Source organism: Pseudophryne corroboree, chromosome 9, assembly GCF_028390025.1.
Source record: "Pseudophryne corroboree isolate aPseCor3 chromosome 9, aPseCor3.hap2, whole genome shotgun sequence".
Taxonomy (NCBI): Eukaryota; Metazoa; Chordata; class Amphibia; order Anura; family Myobatrachidae; genus Pseudophryne; species Pseudophryne corroboree.
In genome coordinates this window covers 300542747-300559469 of record NC_086452.1, presented here as the reverse complement: position 1 = coordinate 300559469, position 16723 = coordinate 300542747, and the positions used below count along the sequence as shown (strand labels likewise).

General features: G+C 42.0%; 1 protein-coding gene across 1 annotated transcript in view; it reads left to right on the top strand.

Moving 5' to 3' along the window:
- Positions 1–13707, top strand: part of LOC134956979 (putative nuclease HARBI1) — a 17086-nt gene extending 3379 nt beyond the window's left edge. Inside the window, exons 3-4 of the mRNA XM_063938788.1 lie at positions 1056–1609; positions 13074–13707. Coding sequence (XP_063794858.1) covers positions 1056–1553 — 498 coding nt within the window. The 3' untranslated portion in view covers positions 1554–1609; positions 13074–13707. The remainder of the gene's footprint in view (positions 1–1055; positions 1610–13073) is intronic.
- The last annotated feature ends 3016 nt before the right edge of the window (positions 13708–16723 follow it).

Below are 16723 nucleotides of genomic sequence, written 5' to 3'. Positions count from 1 at the left end.
CTATCTATCTATCTATTTTGTGTGCAATATCTCTATCTATCTATCTATCTATATATGTTTAAAAAAATAAATATATATATAGATAGATAGATAGATAGATAGAGAGAGAGAGAGAGATAAACATTTGTAAGTTATGTTCATTTGTAATTTAAACAAATAACCAAAAAGAAAGAAAATTGAGAAGCAGGAATTGTAGTGTGAAATATGTGTTTAGGAATTATTATTTGGTGCTGTGTCTTCTGCGAATAATCGCTGATGCAAACTAAAGGGAGCACATCAACTTGTTTATAAAATATTGTACACAGATCAATAAAGTTAAACAAAGATGACACCATGATATTTCAACTAATGAAATGCGACCACACACTATAAATATATGCCCATGTAAGGAAAACTCCATAGGCACCATGCGAGCATCCACGTTCACCCACCGCGAGCTGCGGGTGCTCACGGCAGTAATGGACCGACGAGTAGGCCGTGCGGGACCATATGTCCCAAATCGGATTAAGCGTGCGGCCTATGTGGAGGTCCGCCGCATATTGCGGACGCAGATAAGGAAAAGGGGGACCATCCTCCAATTGGAGCGGCGGTGGAGTGACCTCCTCCGCCGACAGCCCGGGTTGCTGGCGCGGCTGCGCCAGCAAATACACAGACGCAGTAAGTTAAACGCATTATAATGTGTTCACATGAGTATTTAACTGTGATTAGTAGCACAAACAAAAAAATTTAAACAAACATTTTTACAATGCTAAATTGTGCTTAGATGTGATAAAGTGAGATTATTAGCAGACCTTATTATTAAACTATAGTACCCAAAACATACCACACTTAACCAGTTTACACAGTGTGTGTGCTTAGGGCTTGCAGTACAGACTGGGGAGCAGAGTGCTTAGGGCATAATGTTTATTGTTGTGGTGAGTCGGCACACAGGCTGTAGGCTGGAGACATAACTAACTTTGTATTTGTATTTTAGAATGAACAGAACAATGTTATTTTGTAATGCACATGGATATGTTTTTTGTTTAATTTTTTTAAATTTTAAAATGTGATTCTAGGGCAAGCACAACGGCAAGCTCAGCAAGCAGCAGCATCACCTCCACCCACCTCCCCACCACAAACTCCATCACCCCATCAACACCCTGAACCCCAACAACCAACTTCCCCTTCCTCATCAACAACCACCCCCTCTCCAACCCCCTCCCCATCTCTTTCCCAAGCCCCCTCTCAAACCCCCTCACCCTCTCTTTCACAATCACCATCTCCAACCCCCTCCCCCTCTCTTGGCCAACCCACCTCTCAGCCCCCCTCCCCCTCTGTGGCCCAACCAACCTCTCAGCACCCTTCCCCCTCTCTGGCCCAACCCACCTCTCTGCCCCCCTCCCCTCTCTGGCCCAAACACCCTCTCAGCCCCACTCCCCCTCTCTGGACCAAACACCCTCTCCACCCCCCTCCCCCTCTCAAACAGACCCATCCTCTCTAAACAACTCACCCTTCCATCCTCCTTCCCCAATCCAGCCTCCTTCCCCAATCCAGCCTCCTTCACCACCCACTGAATGGGCAGCAGAGGCCCCCGAGGAGTTTGAGGGTGCTGGGCATGTGGAAGATGATAGTAAGTTTTAACACATTTAAATTGTATTTGTTAGCTACTTTAACTTCAATTACAATTACATGCAGTGTTGTACTGGGGCCCATCTTGGCCCAAGGAAAATTGTTTTTCTTCTTCATCGTGGTATGGATGTAGCATTTACATTTGTGTGTGGATCATTAGATGTACAGTGTCTACGTCTACAATGTTTAGGCTGTCCACTCTAGATCGACACTCATTAGGTCGACAGGGTTGCCAGGACAACAGGGTTTATATGTGCTAGGTTGTCAGGTGAAAAGTTTGACCTGAGGGTATTTTGGTATGTTATTGTCCTTTTTAACTTAGAGTGCCTGGGTATCCCAATATTTGCACAGTCAACTTGCATGCTTCACTTTGTTTGCCAGGCTTAGGACAAGGTGAGTCGATACACTACCGCTTACATCGTAAGCAATTTCCATTGCAATTGGGGTACACGTGCCGCATGAAGTGAAAAAATAAATAAACATTTGTCATGTCTCCATAAATAACATGTTGATCTTGTGACATGTAGAACTAGCACATGTCGACCTACAGAGGCTGACGTCCATCCAAAGCTAACTAAAAAATGACTGCCTAACAATAGTGTGTTCCAAATACAAACTTAAAATATACAGTGTAAGATGTAAGGGGGGTGGATAATTAGACAGTGTGTGGGTTGACAATGTTTAGGACCACCAAAATGCAACAGGCAAGACCACAGTCTTGACAATGTCAAATATTACCTTTAAACATTAAGCTATATTCTATTACAGACTAAGTACGCTATTGGCGCACTGAGTACCGTAAGGGTACGCACTCAGTGTAGCAGACGCTAGGCCGTGGGCGCGACACACGAGCGACACGTACACTCACGGACTGATACACAGTAAACCTTATGAACTACACACAGTAAGGGTATGCTTATACTGTAAACCTTAGTACTGTAATACTACAATGATGTAACGCTTAATAACCTTGATAATTAGAAAGCTGTTTGAGCGATTGAGACGCCCAGCAAACCCTTTGTAGTAACTAGTGAATACACAAGACCTGGTTTGGATTTAAAAACCACTCCGGCTCTAACACCTTCGTGGATGATTCTTTAGAGTAAAAACAGGAAAAACAATACAGGTTATACAATACAGTCTAACATCAAAATCTAAACAGAATAACAAGGAATAATATAAACAATAGCGAACGATCGCAAACACAAGCAAACAGAATGAGTACACAATGAGAACAAATGGCAAACACAGAGGATAACATAATGGCTACAACATGGCTACAACATGGCTACAGAGAAATATACATACATGGGGATGATTCGCAAGCGCGTCCTGGATTCCAGCCCTCAGCATTCAAAAAGAAAGCCTTTTGGAGAGAGTCTTGTGTGTCAAAGCCTGTTGCAAGCTATATTTATTCACTAGCTCAAGACATAATACAATAGACACTGTGTGCTCTCTTTCCATTGGTTAGGGGGTGGGACATGTACTGCACCGGGGATCATTGGTTAGTTCAAGAAGTGGGCGATGGCTAGGACTTGTTAGTATTCTAAATTCCTCTCTGTCTGGTTATATTGTGGAAAGCTATTGTTTTGGATCTTCCAAACAAACTCTGTTCCTAGATATTGTTCACCCTTGTTTATGTCTCTTTCAGTTGAGACAATGGCAACTCAGCACTCATTATTCTGGAGAGAAACCTGGCCCTATTCATAAACAAAAGTGTAGGCCCTCTTCATAGAATCTCAAAGCTTAGTGTAAATAAGGCCATTGTATCTCAGTCTGTGGGAAATTTATGTGTGAATTCCATTCTCATCATCTCCCCATTTGTAATATATTTTAAATACAATTTCATATCTATTTTCTACTTCTGCGCATAACTATGCGCAGAAATATGCGAATCTTTCCTAACTATCATAGGAATATTACCCTTAAAATACCCTACAGCTGGATACTAGACACCACCTTTCAACCTTTATCTGACCCTTCCTATCATGTAAAGAGGAATCTCTCTGTTCCAGGAACCATTTACACCAAACATACTTGCTGACATTGTTTAGGGGAATATTATCTATAAAACACACTATATGGGTTAAATATGTTGCGATCGATTTGCCCGCTAGACGCTCACAAACTGTACCGTAAATGCGCATACCACGCGCCAAAGCGCACGGCCGTAGAAGTTCCATTACGCAAAGTGCGAATATGCGTACGCACGGCAGAGCGTGTGCACGCGCAGCGGGCATGTGCATGGGGTTAGTAGAAGGCATGTGAATCATGATATTTTCGACTTTGACAGTCCACCCTTTGGCAGTCAACAATAACTGCCACTATCTAAACAATTAAGCAGAAAAATATATAATACCATGACCTATCTATTTATGATTGGGAGTTTGGAGGAGAGGAGAAGGTGGGAAATGTATGACCTAGTGAGATAGTAAAAAGCATGTGTGTATGAAATTCATGTCTGAGGGGTCATGTATCATCGTGCCGTACATGTTCTAAAATAAGCTTCGAGGTATTACGAAGTATACATTGAATCCTTCTTATCCCGTATTAAGGGTCTGTAAGTGGGCTAACAAACTCTACCGAGCTCTTTTCGGCTTTTAGTTCCAACAAATGGGGTGCACATTAGTTGATGATACATGAATGAGGAAAATATGTGAGTGCTAATATATGTGTCTATATAACCTGTCGACTATGTGTGCCACTACCTGAAGATAGAAGAGATGAAGATAAGAAACATGCGTTATAAATGCATTCGTATGATTATATATATATGGTCGTCCTTGGGCGTCTGTTGGAGTCTTGTTGATGTCTTGTTGAAGTCTTGTCCGGATTGCTGTATCTTTGCTGTGTGGCAAGCAAAGCTCTTCAAGTGTCCATAAAAATTAAAGTCTCTAAGGGTTCATCAATTGTCGGTGAAACAGTTCATCAATGGTCTGTATAATGGGTCGTCAAATTCTTCTTCCGAGTGGATGTCTTTTTACCTTGGAGAAAAACAAAGGAGAAATGGGTGAAAGAAACGGACCGTGGAATCACATCTTATCACAGCATTGTCTCGATTGATGGGTCATTACTTCCGGTAACACTCTTCCAATGTAACACAATCCCTCTGAGTTTGGAGCAAGCCACTTATAAGCCTTCCTCCCACATATGAAATATGCATCATCGGGGAGGACATATGGGACAGGAAATGACATCACCATATTACAAACCTTCCAGGTGAAGAATCCTATCCCTAACTCTCTTATTTGTCTAGTACACGTATCAGGTTGTATGATATGTGCACAGTATTCTGGTGATACTTCTCCAACTCGCATGGGCCTACTTCCTAATGTGTACCTATATTGGAAATATCTTCCACTGTTGGCTATTTGGCGTATAAGCTCTGAGTCAATGGGCATTCTATCGGCTTTGTGTGAGAATGTCATGGTTTGGTTGTTCCATGTCACTTCCCAATTTCCCGGCTTTCGGGGATTGGAAATGTTAAAACATATTAAGGACCTATCCACATGATATTGGTGGAGCTTCAAACTAGGAGGCCTAGAAATATTAAATTTCTTGTCCACCGGTCTCCCACCCCTTAATTCAAGTACCTCATCTATCGTTAAAGAGTATGGCACTAGTCCTGACTTTCTATGACCTTGAGGTACTAGTGAGCACACCCAGCATTCTGTTTGGTTTAAAAACCTTACCCACTAATGAGTGATAGTCACTCAATGGATGACGGTCCATATCGATATTAATGCTGGACTGACATCTCTGGATGCACCCGTCCTCAACTATGTTTTCACAATTCCTACAGATACAGTTCTCTTCAGCTAACAATCCTTCACAATGTCTACTAGTGTCATGGCTACCAGATCGTTTTCTGATACTCGCCTTTGCTCTGTGATTGTGTTGCCCTTGGAATTCTACGAATCCATCCTGGTTATCAGAACCCATTCCAGATCCTTTCTCGACCTCACTGGTACTCTCAACGAAACAGACTGCTCTGGTCAACAACAGGGTCAACAGGAAAACACGGACTGCAGTCTCTTGGGGCGAGTCCATCTTACAGGAGGAGAAAGAGAAAGTGGTTATGGGGGTACCGAAAATAATTGAAGGGAAAGAAAAATGTTACGATAAGTGTCCTATAGTCTTGTTGTTCTTATTGCTCAGATGTCGTCTCAACAGTGCTGTCTCTCAGTCTTCCCAAAACGAACACTCCAGTGATACGATATTCTTTCCGACTCAGCGATCTTTCTGTAAGGATCATAAATCTTGCATTACCATTTGTCTAACTGTTGTGTGACATACCATAAAACATGAAAGAACAAAGAGAGAGAACAATAGAAAAGAAACATTGTCAGATTTCCGTTCACCATCAGGCTGTCACACCAACATGTCCATCGGTATCTCTGCACAGTCTCCCCCACCAGTATTTCCACTCTCCACCCTTTGTGTTTGGCCAGACACAACGATGCTGGTAAGATATACTGGGGATGGGTAGACCTCTAAAAAGACCAAGTAGACATGTGACGTTTGAGCTGTAGTTCTGCTGGTGAACGTCAGAGATGAAAAGGAAATATTTAAAGATAAATCACAGAGTTTACCTGGCCGCCCTTGTGTCTACAAGGAATGACCTACCAATTACATCGACTGTAACCTCAGGCTTACTATCAAGGCTAATAATCAACTTCACTGGCTGCAAATTACAGGTGCGGCCCAAAATTTTTCCTATATGATCCCTGATTACAATTACGTGCGTTATGTCATTGTCTAGGGGGTTTATATACCTTATGTGGGTCTCTAAACATACAATTCCGTGCATAATGCCCTTCCCTCTGGCAGTTATAAAATTTTGTCACATTCGACTTACCCACAGGGGTCTGGGGCTTAAGCTGATGTGGCTTCGTTGTCAGGGCCTGTCTACTTATTGTCATTTGCTTACCGCCCTGTGACTCCCTGTGTCTTATGATGTTCCGATCATGTTCAATAGCGGTCTCTCTCAAAGCAGCCACCGACATGCCTTTCCAATTAGGTTGAGTGGTCTGTACCCTTGTTCTCAACACTTCCTTTAAACCATCCATTAATACAGAAACCGCTACCTCTCTATACTCTACAATGTGAGGTGCAATTGTCTGTGCATAACATACAATACCGTACTTACCTGTGGACACGACCTCACCTGACCCTCCGTAAGGGGGCTTGACTACTGCCTTTACCGATTGGGTCATGCTCACCTGGGTGTCTCATATGATGGCTGCTGGAAAAAGTGCAGACATCGTGCTGGGCTCACTTTCTTGCTTGTAATCCTGAGGGAAGTTTAACATGGGGTGCAACTTGCACGGGTTAGAATTTGTACATTTATCAGTTTTACTTCTATCATTATTACATTTATTACGCTTACTATTATCATCATTAATACATTTATTAAGTGCACTATTATCATCATACCCCAGTATGCCATTCTCTGTAGCCATTGTTTCTCCAGTTGCCATCAGTTTCCTGCTAAGATTGGAACCAGCTGCTTGAGCTAATCCCCTTTGTATCTCCCCTTCCTGTTGCCATAACTGTAAATAATCATAATGTCTAATCCGTTGCTTCCCGGATTTTATCAGACATATCCTTCTCCTTAAATTTTGCAAAACCTCAGGATTAAAACTGCCTACCCTGGGAAACTTCTCCCCATCGTTCACAGTCATACGTTCTCATTCATTGCATAAAACCTCAGCGTGTGATCCATATTTTTCACACATTATATACCTCGCCGACCCTTCTGGCCACGGAATTATATCAACCTGAACCTTGGTTGATCGTCCCTTACTTGAGCAACTGGCCCCCATTCTTTGCAGGTATTGCCTTCTCAGCGAATTCCTACAAAAACCACGTTCTCAGAGGTAAGGCGACGGTGAAAGTCCAACGAGTGCCTTCACCCACTCTCGCCCACGTCGACCAATACGCCCACACACTGCCTTAGCACTGGCGTACTCAACCCAGGGCCCCTATGTAACCTCTATTTACTGGGGCGTGTGGGAGTATGCTACCCTCCCCAGTAAGTATCAGTTGCTGGAGAATTCCTGAGTGATCAGCGAACCTTCCTTAAAATAAAAAAAAACCTACACAAATCACGTCAAAGTGTACAAATAGCGTTTATGATCCCGCAAAGCGTACGCAAATTGCGTAATGGGTATCAAGGTAACCAACTAATGCACACAGTTACATGCGGTACAGTCGCACTGCGTATAAGTAACTATTACTTATCCGCTGAATGACCAGCGGAATCGGTTGTTTAGGCTGCGAAACCTTCAGCCAGAGCGTATTCTCAAAACGGGCCTATATGGGTACTGCGCCAACCCCCAGGGCTGCGCTCACTACCTCTGACCTTTCTTAAGTCAGGGTCTTCAGAGCTTCGTTACTTACCTTAAACGTATTTCTGACTCTCGCTGACCTTTTGGTCTGCTGTACTACTAATTGCTCCTTTTACCTTATACACTGTTAACGTGAGATGGCCTTCTCCCACGCCACCATGTGTTCACTTCACGGGTGTCCTTCTACGAGATCTCGAATTCCGTGGTTCACACAAAAGAAAACTTTACTTGCATACACACGCTCTTTCACTTCATATATACTTTGATTTTTCTGTACAGAAAATTTCTTTCATTCAGGTAACACAGGCTAATCCCAGAGGTAATGCAACGAGAGAAGGATCTTTTTAAACTAAATTTTGGAAACTGAACAAATTTGTGCTATTATCTCGTGGCTTCCGTATCGCCTACTAAAACAATGCTATCATGTGATTTGTATTAAGTGGGCGTATCTGTACGCACGTTGCGTAATTTATGCCACGTGTGTAGGCCTTTGCGTTGCGTACGCTGTCTCGCACTCGGTCAGAGACACGTGTACACAGGCCGGATACTCCCGCAGTAACACAAATAATACGCTTCTATAAATGTAAATGATATTTAACTATAATCGTTTACCAAGCACCACACAGTATCTCCTGTATAACCTTTATAACTGGGTCAGGCTGCGTGTGTGTTTTACAATTACTCCCTTAAATATTACTTTTACTTTTAACGAGATAGCAACAAATTTTCTCAGCACGTGATCAATGCTAATGGCACACAAGAAGGTAGATATGCGGAATACACAAAATGCAGGTCTAAATTAATCTACTAATCAATGCTTCCAATAGTATGATTCATATTGGATAGCTATCTTGCAGAACATACATTGATATAAACACACACACATAATTATAATATTATATCTATGTACTATTCACTGGTCTCCCGAGACCCATTCACTCCTCTAATTTGCATATGAATGTGCCTTTGACTGTCTGTGAAGGTGGCCTTTCACTGCCAGGAAAAAAAGCTGTTGCACAGGTTAATTTGCATTTCAATGGCTTATCTTACAACAAGCAGAGTTTAACAGAATCGTGGAGGTAAAGAAGACAAAAAAAACTTTGTTTTATATCTGTGTGTCGTTCTTACATCAAATATTCATCTTACTATTAACTTTTATTAAACCCCATCTGAATCTATTTGTAATTGACTATGGCATGGGTTAAATAAATGCATTGGTAACTCATAAATGGTGATTTCTTTTTGACCAAGGACGGCTGATTATTCCTGAGCAGACTGAAAATCAGCTATTTAGAAAAGAATTGACCTTCCCAAAATGGCCGCTGCTCCTCCCCCTTCCACATCCATGAGGGTTACACAAAATGGAGGACAGACCATGCGGCTTCCTTTGTCACAAAAAAAATCACCATGCAAGCCTCTGAAGTTATTTTAGGCCTGAGTTAAAAAAACAAAAAACAACACTATATCAAGGCTTTTGCAGCAACTTTTAAATATACTTTTAAACCTACTTAAACAGATAAGCAATCCAATCTGAATCAAACACAATATGACTCATTTGAACCTTGTTTTTGCAACAATATGTTCAGATATGCAGAGTACAGGTGTGTGCGTGTGTTAAATGTGTTGCGTGCGCAGTTGGCACCAAACAGAAATTAAAACAGATTTAAAAGACAATAGCTTAACGTTCTTACCTTTCGGTTCCGGATCCCACCAGCATCCCTACAAACCAAGCGGAGCAGACGCTTATCTGATCAGCACTACTGTATCCCCAACCACCAAACGGCTAACAGGGGATACTACCTTCCTGCCCTTTGCTGATGGATAAAGTCTGCCTGGTTCCGCTAGGTTGCGGATATGAGGAGGCCCGGATGAGTCCCCCCAATTGACAATGTCAAATATTACCTTTAAACGTTAAGCTATATTCTATTACAGACTAAGTACGCTATTGGCGCACTGAGTACCGTAAGGGTACGCACTCAGCGTAGCAGACGCTAGGCCGTGGGCGCGACGCACGAGCGACACGTACGCTCACGGACTGATACACAGTAAACCTTATTAACTACACACAGTAAGGGTATGCTTATACTGTAAACCTTAGTACTGTAATACTACAATGATGTAACGCTTAATAACCTTGATAATAAGATAGCTGTTTGAGCGATTGAGACGCTCAGAAAACCCTTTGTAGTAACTAGTGAATACACAAGACCTGGTTTGGATTTAAAAACCACTCCGGCTCTAACACCTTCGTGGATGATTCTTTAGAGTAAAAAAAGGAAAAACAATACAGTTTATACACTACAGTCTAACATCAAAATCTAAACAGAATAACAAGGAATAATATAAACAATAGCGAACGATCGCAAACACAAGCAAACAGAATGAGTACACAATGAGAACAAATGGCAAACACAGAGGATAACATAATGGCTACAACATGGCTACAGAGAAATATACATACATGGGGATGATTCGCAAGCGCGTCCTGGATTCCAGCCCTCAGCATTCAAAAAGAAAGCCTTTTGGAGAGAGTCTTGTGTGTCAAAGCCTGTTGCAAGCTATATTTATTCACTAGCTCAAGACATAATACAATAGACACTGTGTGCTCTCTTTCCATTGGTTAGGGGGTGGGACATGTACTGCACCGGGGATCATTGGTTAGTTCAAGAAGTGGGCGATGGCTAGGACTTGTTAGTATTCTAAATTCCTCTCTGTCTGGTTATATTGTGGAAAGCTATTGTTTTGGATCTTCCAAACAAACTCTGTTCCTAGATATTGTTCACCCTTGTTTATGTCTCTTTCAGTTGAGACAAAGGCAACTCAGCACTCATTATTCTGGAGAGAAACCTGGCCCTATTCATAAACAAAGGTGTAGGCCCTCTTCATAGAATCTCAAAGCTTAGTGTAAATAAGGCCATTGTATCTCAGTCTGTGGGAAATTTATGTGTGAATTCCATTCTCATCATCTCCCCATTTGTAATATATTTTAAATACAATTTTATATCTATTTTCTACTTCTGCGCATAACTATGCGCAGAAATATGCGAATCTTTTCTAACTATCATAGGAATATTACCCTTAAAATACCCTACAGCTGGATACTAGACACCACCTTTCAACCTTTATCTGACCCTTCCTATCATGTAAAGAGGAATCTCTCTGTTCCAGGAACCATTTACACCAAACATACTTGCTGACATTGTTTAGGGGAATATTATCTATAAAACACACTATATGGGTTAAATATGTTGCGATCGAGTCGCCCGCTAGACGCTCACAAACTCTACCGTAAATGCGCATACCACGCGCCAAAGCGCACGGCCGTAGAACCTCCATTACGCAAAGTGCGAATATGCGTACGCAGGGCAGAGTGTGTGCACGCGCAGCGGGCATGTGCATGGGGTTAGTACACGGCATGTGAATCATGATATTTTTCGACTTTCACAGTTGGAACCTGATCCTTAGGCTGTTCATGCATGAAATTAGGGCCACTGGTGCTTTCCCCTGTACCCCTGTTTGACAGTCCAAGTCTGGGGACATGTGTTGTTAAAGTGTCAATACAAAAATGTTGTTTGACAAAACATAACAACAAGACCTGTCTCACCTTATGTAGTAAGGCAGGCTTTCAGGGAGTGTGGGCATGCTAGTATATGTAGTCCTTCTTAAGATGTTGAGATGCAGTGTGATGAGGCAGGGCCAACCCCAAAAAAGGCAAGTCTGGGTCACTCCAGATGTGAAAGAATCCCAGCATGGTGTGCTACACTTTTAACATGTTTTTTTTTAAATTAAAAACATTGCTGAGCATGCTTGTATGTGTTGGGCTGCTACTGTTTTATCATTAAAACAACCATGATGTAGTCACTTTGCCATTAAAGTGTGCTTTGCGCCTTGCTTGTATAATAGGTAATGTGAGTAATACCCCTTTCACATCGCAAAAATAACCCAATATATTGCCGAGTTTGAGCCGTGTCAACCCGGTTTGAGGTGCAGTGTGAAAGCGCCATTATGAATTTACCGTGTCAAACAACCCGGTATTTGAACCCGTGTAAAAAGAAGAATCCTACACGGTTCGGAACCGGTTCATTTGGCAGTGTGAAAGCCTCAGACCCGCTATATTCAACCCGGTAATCTTAAAAAGGAGGTGATAGGTTGTCTCCCTGCATGATGTCACCTATCTGAACCCGGAAATAAACAGGCAGCACGCTTTAAACAGTGTGTTTTTATTTATACTACATTCACAGTGCTACATTGCTACAGTGCTTGGAGAATATGGCAAACTGGAGTGAAGATGAGGTTAGGGAGCTGTTACGGATAAGAGGGGAGTCTGAAATCACCCACCAAATGACAGGGACTGTTAAGGATGCAATCACGTACAAAAACATAACAAAGATGCTTGCAGCCTCTGGATTCCACCGTACCTCCCAGCAGGTAATCAATAAACTAAAGGCCCTTAAAAGGAATTTCTATAAGGTCCACGACCACAACAGAAATAGAAGTGGTGCTGCCCGTATGGAGTGGCAATATTAAGAGCAGTGTGCCACCATATTTGGCCACACAGCACTTGCAACACCGGTTAGCTTATCCTCCAGCATAGCAGCAGCAGAAACAAGACAGGCCTGTGCTGCTTCCACCTGCAGCGTACAGGACCCAGACACCCGCTTACAGGACCCAGACACCCGATCACCACCACCACCGCCATCTCCACCAGTCATACTGAGTGATACGCATCCGATGCAAACCACTATGCCTGACCCAGTTGTACAGGAGCCCAGCAGAACTGAAACCACTGATGCGCCAGAAGACACAGAGGCTGGGCCAAGTGAAATGGCCTCAATTGCACAAACGCAGCCTTTGCGTGGAAACATTAAGTACAACAATCCTAAAAGCATAATAACTAACATTAACAATTAACGTAAACTAAACACAAACTAACAACTCTAAACATTAACGTCATTAAATCTTAACAATAAATGCATACAATTAAAAATTATAAATGTTGCAGAGTATATGCAGTGTGTAGGTGGGAGGAGGCCACAAACACGTTTGCGAACACTGCTGTTTTATATAAGCTCTTTGCAAATTCCAATAACATAATTATTTGATTTGTGTCTGCAGTATATACTGTTCCGCCAAGGAGGCGCCGCCCAAACAAAACAAAGTAAGCTGCAAGAATTATGACCACTGTCCTGGTGGAGAAATTAGAGCAGATGGACGCTGCCATGGCTGATCGAGAAGATGCACGTCTCGAGCGATTTTTGCAGGCAGAGCAAGACATGAACAACACATTTATGACGCAGCTGATCTCTATGCAGGAAACCTATAATAAGGATGCAAGAGAACGTCAGAGGGAAATGCAGGAATTTCAAATGTCCAATATTACCTTGCCCCCCCCTACTATGAACATACCCCACCTCAACCAACGTCACACCATACCCATCCTCGACATAACCAACCTCAACAAACCCCACCTCCACTAACTCCAACTCACTATACCCATCCTCGACATACACAACCTCAACAAACCCCACCTCCACTAACTCCAACTCACTATACCCATCCGCGACATACACAACCTCAACACACCCAATCACCTTCTGAAACTGAGACAACTACAGAGTCTCCTGTTTACCTTAATTTATCTTAAATGGTTATTGTTTTAAAAAAAAGTTGGTTTTAAAATCATAGGAGTGTTTTTACTACACTATTACTGGTTTGACTTTTATTACTGTAAAGATTTCACTACTTTATTTACCAAAGTTTTATACAAATTAAAATTCTAAGGTCTCTGACCTTTTGTTAATCTTTGGACTTGTCCTATTTTTTACTTATAAACAAAATGCTTGATACATCCATTTCAAATTGGATACTGATGTTGTACATTTGTTATCGACACAGTAGCAGAACGTCAACTAAACAGGTTTATTTTTTGTAGCAACAACAATTAACAGAATATACAAACTGAAAAAAATTAATGGAGTAATAAGGTAAGGTTGGCCATTATAGTAGACCTCATCTGTTCTGCACTTCCAGAATGGTAGCCCAGATAGGCCTCACAATCAAGTGCAGGGTACGCAGCGGAGGCCTGCACTGTCCACTCTGGTAGGAATTCCTCCCTTTGAAACTCACATAGGTTATGCAGAATACAACATGCTGCAACAATGTTAGGCATGATATTAATGTCTACATCATTGCGCTTCATAAGACAGCGCCAACGTCCTTTTAATCGTCCAAAGGCATTTTCGACCACCATTCTTGCCGAGCTCAGGGTGTGCATATATGTAATTTAATTGGGGCTCAGCTGGACATGTTGGGTGAACCCCTTCATGAGCCATCGTCGTAACGGGTAGGCTGCATCACCAATTATGTGTACCGGGATCTCCACTCCGTCCACAAATTTGGATTTCTAGTAGGAATATAGATAAAAAAATGTACGTTAGCAACAAGAAATTGGAATACAAATATGAGCAGACTCCTCCGTGATGGGCAGGCTGGTGGGCACATAGGAAGCATGTTTGAAGGTAACGACAACTAATTGATCCCAATGTAAATTAAATTGCATTCATCTATAACCTGCTTGATTTATGAACATTGCATCATTTTAACACATCTTTTCTTGGGCATGTTTTCAAAAGTATTAAAATTATTAAACAAAATCACCTCTCTTGGAAAAAGGTAGCCCCCTTGCTTGTCCTCTGCTAGCCGGTACAGATCAGAGTTAGCAAGCACTCGAGCATCATGTGACCGTCCCGGCCAACCGATGAATACGTCTGTGAAGCTAATATAAAAATATATATTAAGTTGTAAATTAATTATAAACAATTAGCATTAAGAAAACACACTGACAAGAACATTACCAATACTTATGATCCACCACAGCTTGCAAAACAATGGAATGCCATCCCTTTCTGTTGTAGTAGTCGGCAGGATTATCATAAGGTGCGATTATAGGGATGTGGGTACCATCAATTGCACCTGCACACTGCGGATATCCAGACTCCACAAATCCCTTAATTGTTTTATCCAAACGCTGGCCATGCAGGTGAGAAATAAATCTGTGGTATAGGTTGTCCACCAATGCTCTGGTCACCTCATGTACAATGGTGCAAACGGTAGATATCCCCACACCAAACAGGCAAGCAATTGTGCGATATTCACCTGGAGTGGCATACCACCACAATGCTATAGCTAGCCTCCTGCTTGGCTCTATTGGTGACCTGAAGTTTGTGGTCTGTCTAGAGAGTGCTGGGGACATTAAATCCAAAAGGTAGTGGAATGTGTGACGCGACATTCTGAAGTGACACTTCAAGTATAATACCAGGGGTAATCTGCGTACTGTGGTGATGAATCTGTACTGTTAGGGATGTGCTGCTTGTTAACGGGTGTCCTTACCCTCTTACTACTACACAAACAAAGTGGCTGCTAAGCCTAACAGCGCTCAACCCCTACAGTGGTGTCTGCTTACGAAAATATTGTGCAACACGAATATTGATGAATAAAAAAGAATATTTATTGAATGGTAATAACCCTAAGCAAGTATTTTGATGCTACTGTGGGCAAAATAAAGGAAATAAAGATCATTGATGTAGGGAATATAGAAGACATCTTTGAAAAACAAAACTTGAAAGGTGCAAGTTTGCACTATATCAATTAAACAGTGAAAATGAGGGAAAATGCAGATATGATCATAAGTTATAAGTCATAAATGTTGTCACTTGTGATAGATTCTTCACAGGTGCTCTGTCTGTATACCACTACAGCTGGTAATGAGTCTTTCAGTCTTATCAACTGATGCTGACTCTAAAATGAGGCATAAATTGATGAATGGGTTAAAGAAAATTAAATCAAAAGGTCCTAGTCCTAACCGGACTGTGATTGTCCTTGTAAGTCTCTTTACAGATAGAGGACGGCGTCCCGTACCTCTAACGTTTGGGGGCAAGTGATGGTGCACTGTCATTGCAGCCGTGAGATAAGGGGCACAGGTGCGGGTGGGCTGCGGGATCTCCGGGCTGCTCCGGACTGACTTTACCCCTCTGCGTCCGTGCCATCCCGCGGTTCGTCCTGATAAAGATGGAAGCCATATTTGTTCATAAGACTCCATTTTATCTGACAAATTGTTTCAAATTGTTTTTCAGCTTAGAATTGAAACAGGAAAAAGTACAGATACTGCATTTTGTTTGAACCCACATTGTGAAGTTATGACCTTTATCTAAGATATATTTTACGGTAATTTCCTAGCAGAAATATGTCAGCAGCTAGACATGTGAGCTTCAAAGGGTATTTGTCAGTTTGCGGTATAGCAGGTGTAAAAATATAACCAGACATATGTAGGTTTCGAGGTTAGCAAAACCCCCTAGTTATTCCACTTAAGAGCACATATAAAAAATATAGACGTTGGCAAAATATATTACGTATAAGATAGAAGTTTTATTAGCCAATAGGATTAAGCTTCGTGCCAGGAAACGACGACACAATATGTTAATTGGTATCACTTTATAATGTACTGCTGGTAGGAAATAAAGCTCTCTCTCTGCTCTATTACTTTCCACTATATACACGTGTGGCTAGTTATTACAAAGGTTATTTTGTTGACTGGTCACTGGCTGCAGCCGTGTATGAACCTGATGCTGACTGACTGAATGCGTGCTTGAACTTGGTTAAGCAAAGGGTGCCCTTTCCTGGGCTCCCCTTTATCAATATGGAGGTTTCCAGCGAGATCCCACATCACCTGTTGAACAGCGGACGACTGAGCGGACGGTTCCTGGACT